The sequence below is a fragment of the Poecilia latipinna genome, unplaced genomic scaffold (genome assembly GCF_001443285.1).
Source record: "Poecilia latipinna isolate Pla-1442-1.1 unplaced genomic scaffold, P_latipinna-1.0 Scaffold1468, whole genome shotgun sequence".
Lineage (NCBI taxonomy): Eukaryota > Metazoa > Chordata > Actinopteri > Cyprinodontiformes > Poeciliidae > Poecilia > Poecilia latipinna.
In genome coordinates, this window is record NW_015114084.1 from 33,804 (window position 1) to 34,884 (window position 1,081).

The 1,081-nt window shown below is 51.5% G+C and overlaps 1 protein-coding gene across 2 annotated transcripts in view; it reads right to left on the reverse strand.

The window, feature by feature from the left end:
• The window catches only part of ddo (D-aspartate oxidase), a 22,897-nt gene that overhangs the window by 3,866 nt on the left and 17,950 nt on the right, over window positions 1-1,081 (reverse strand). Inside the window, exon 5 of one of the 2 annotated variants that reach the window (XM_015057521.1) lies at window positions 57-573. In XM_015057521.1, the coding sequence (XP_014913007.1) occupies window positions 57-573 (517 nt within the window). Of the gene's footprint in view, window positions 1-14; window positions 574-1,081 lie in introns of both variants that reach the window. The other variant, XM_015057522.1, reaches the window with a different exon arrangement.

The following is a 1,081-nucleotide window of genomic DNA, read 5'->3' on the forward strand; positions in this document are numbered from 1 at the left end:
CATACTAGTTTAGCCTACAGCTTGGCCCCAGGCATTTCTTTCAGGCACTGTCTGACCAGCCCCAGGGCGTCCAAAGCCGTACCCCAGGCGATGGTGACCCCCCAGCCCCCGTGGCCGTAGTTGTGAACGACCGGCACGCCTCTGCGGCCCGGCAGGAGCACCCTCTCCCTCTCCACCCTGGGGTTCCTCCTGCTCGGCCTCAACCCGACCCACTCGCCCAGAACCTTCGCTTTCTTCAGTGACGGCTCCAGCCTGCCGCAGCGCTCCAGGATGCTGGCGCTGTCTCCTTCGTCCACATGGAGGCGCCAGTCTCCCTCCTGTCTCGTCCCGCCTATGGTGACACTGTGGACGCCAGGGTAGATGTAGGTCTTCCCGTCCCCGTCCCTGATGAAGTGCGTCAACCAGGGGGCCTCCACCTGGAGGACCTGGCCCCTGACTGGGTACACGCCTGCGTCTCCCACCAGCGTTTTGGAGCCGAGACCGGAGCAGTTGACGACGAGGTCAAAACCGTCGCCCAACTCCTGGAGGCTGCTGACTCTCCTCTGCTCCACCCGGCCTCCTGCTTTTCTAAACCTGTAGGAAAAACAAACAATACTTCATAAAGCTTACGTTATAGCAAGTCTGTAAGATTTTAAAGGTGACCTGTTCCTTGAATACTTTACCGTAGATCTATACAGAAAATGTTTGTTCCTTTTTTTTTTTTGCACAAAATAATTTTTAGATAATGAGATTTTAGTCTGGTTAGTTCTGCCTGTTTAAATCTCCTTCAGATTGAGCTGTTTTAGGGCCTCCTGTCACTTGAAATCCAAATAATCTCTTGCTGGCCACGCCCCCAACTCAATGTTTACACTCGCACATGAAAATGGCTGCAACAGATGAGCAATTAAACAAACCTACATCTTTATTAACAGTAGTAGTAATATAGCGAAACATAGACAAAGCAAACATTATGGGATGGTAATGAGGGGAATGAGGAATGTTATTCACTCTGCTGCAGGTTCTGGATTGGAAGTGCTCAGTATTTATGTGGGCAGAGCTCCAAACCATACATCTTTGAAAAGCAAAAGTGGCACCTCCTGCA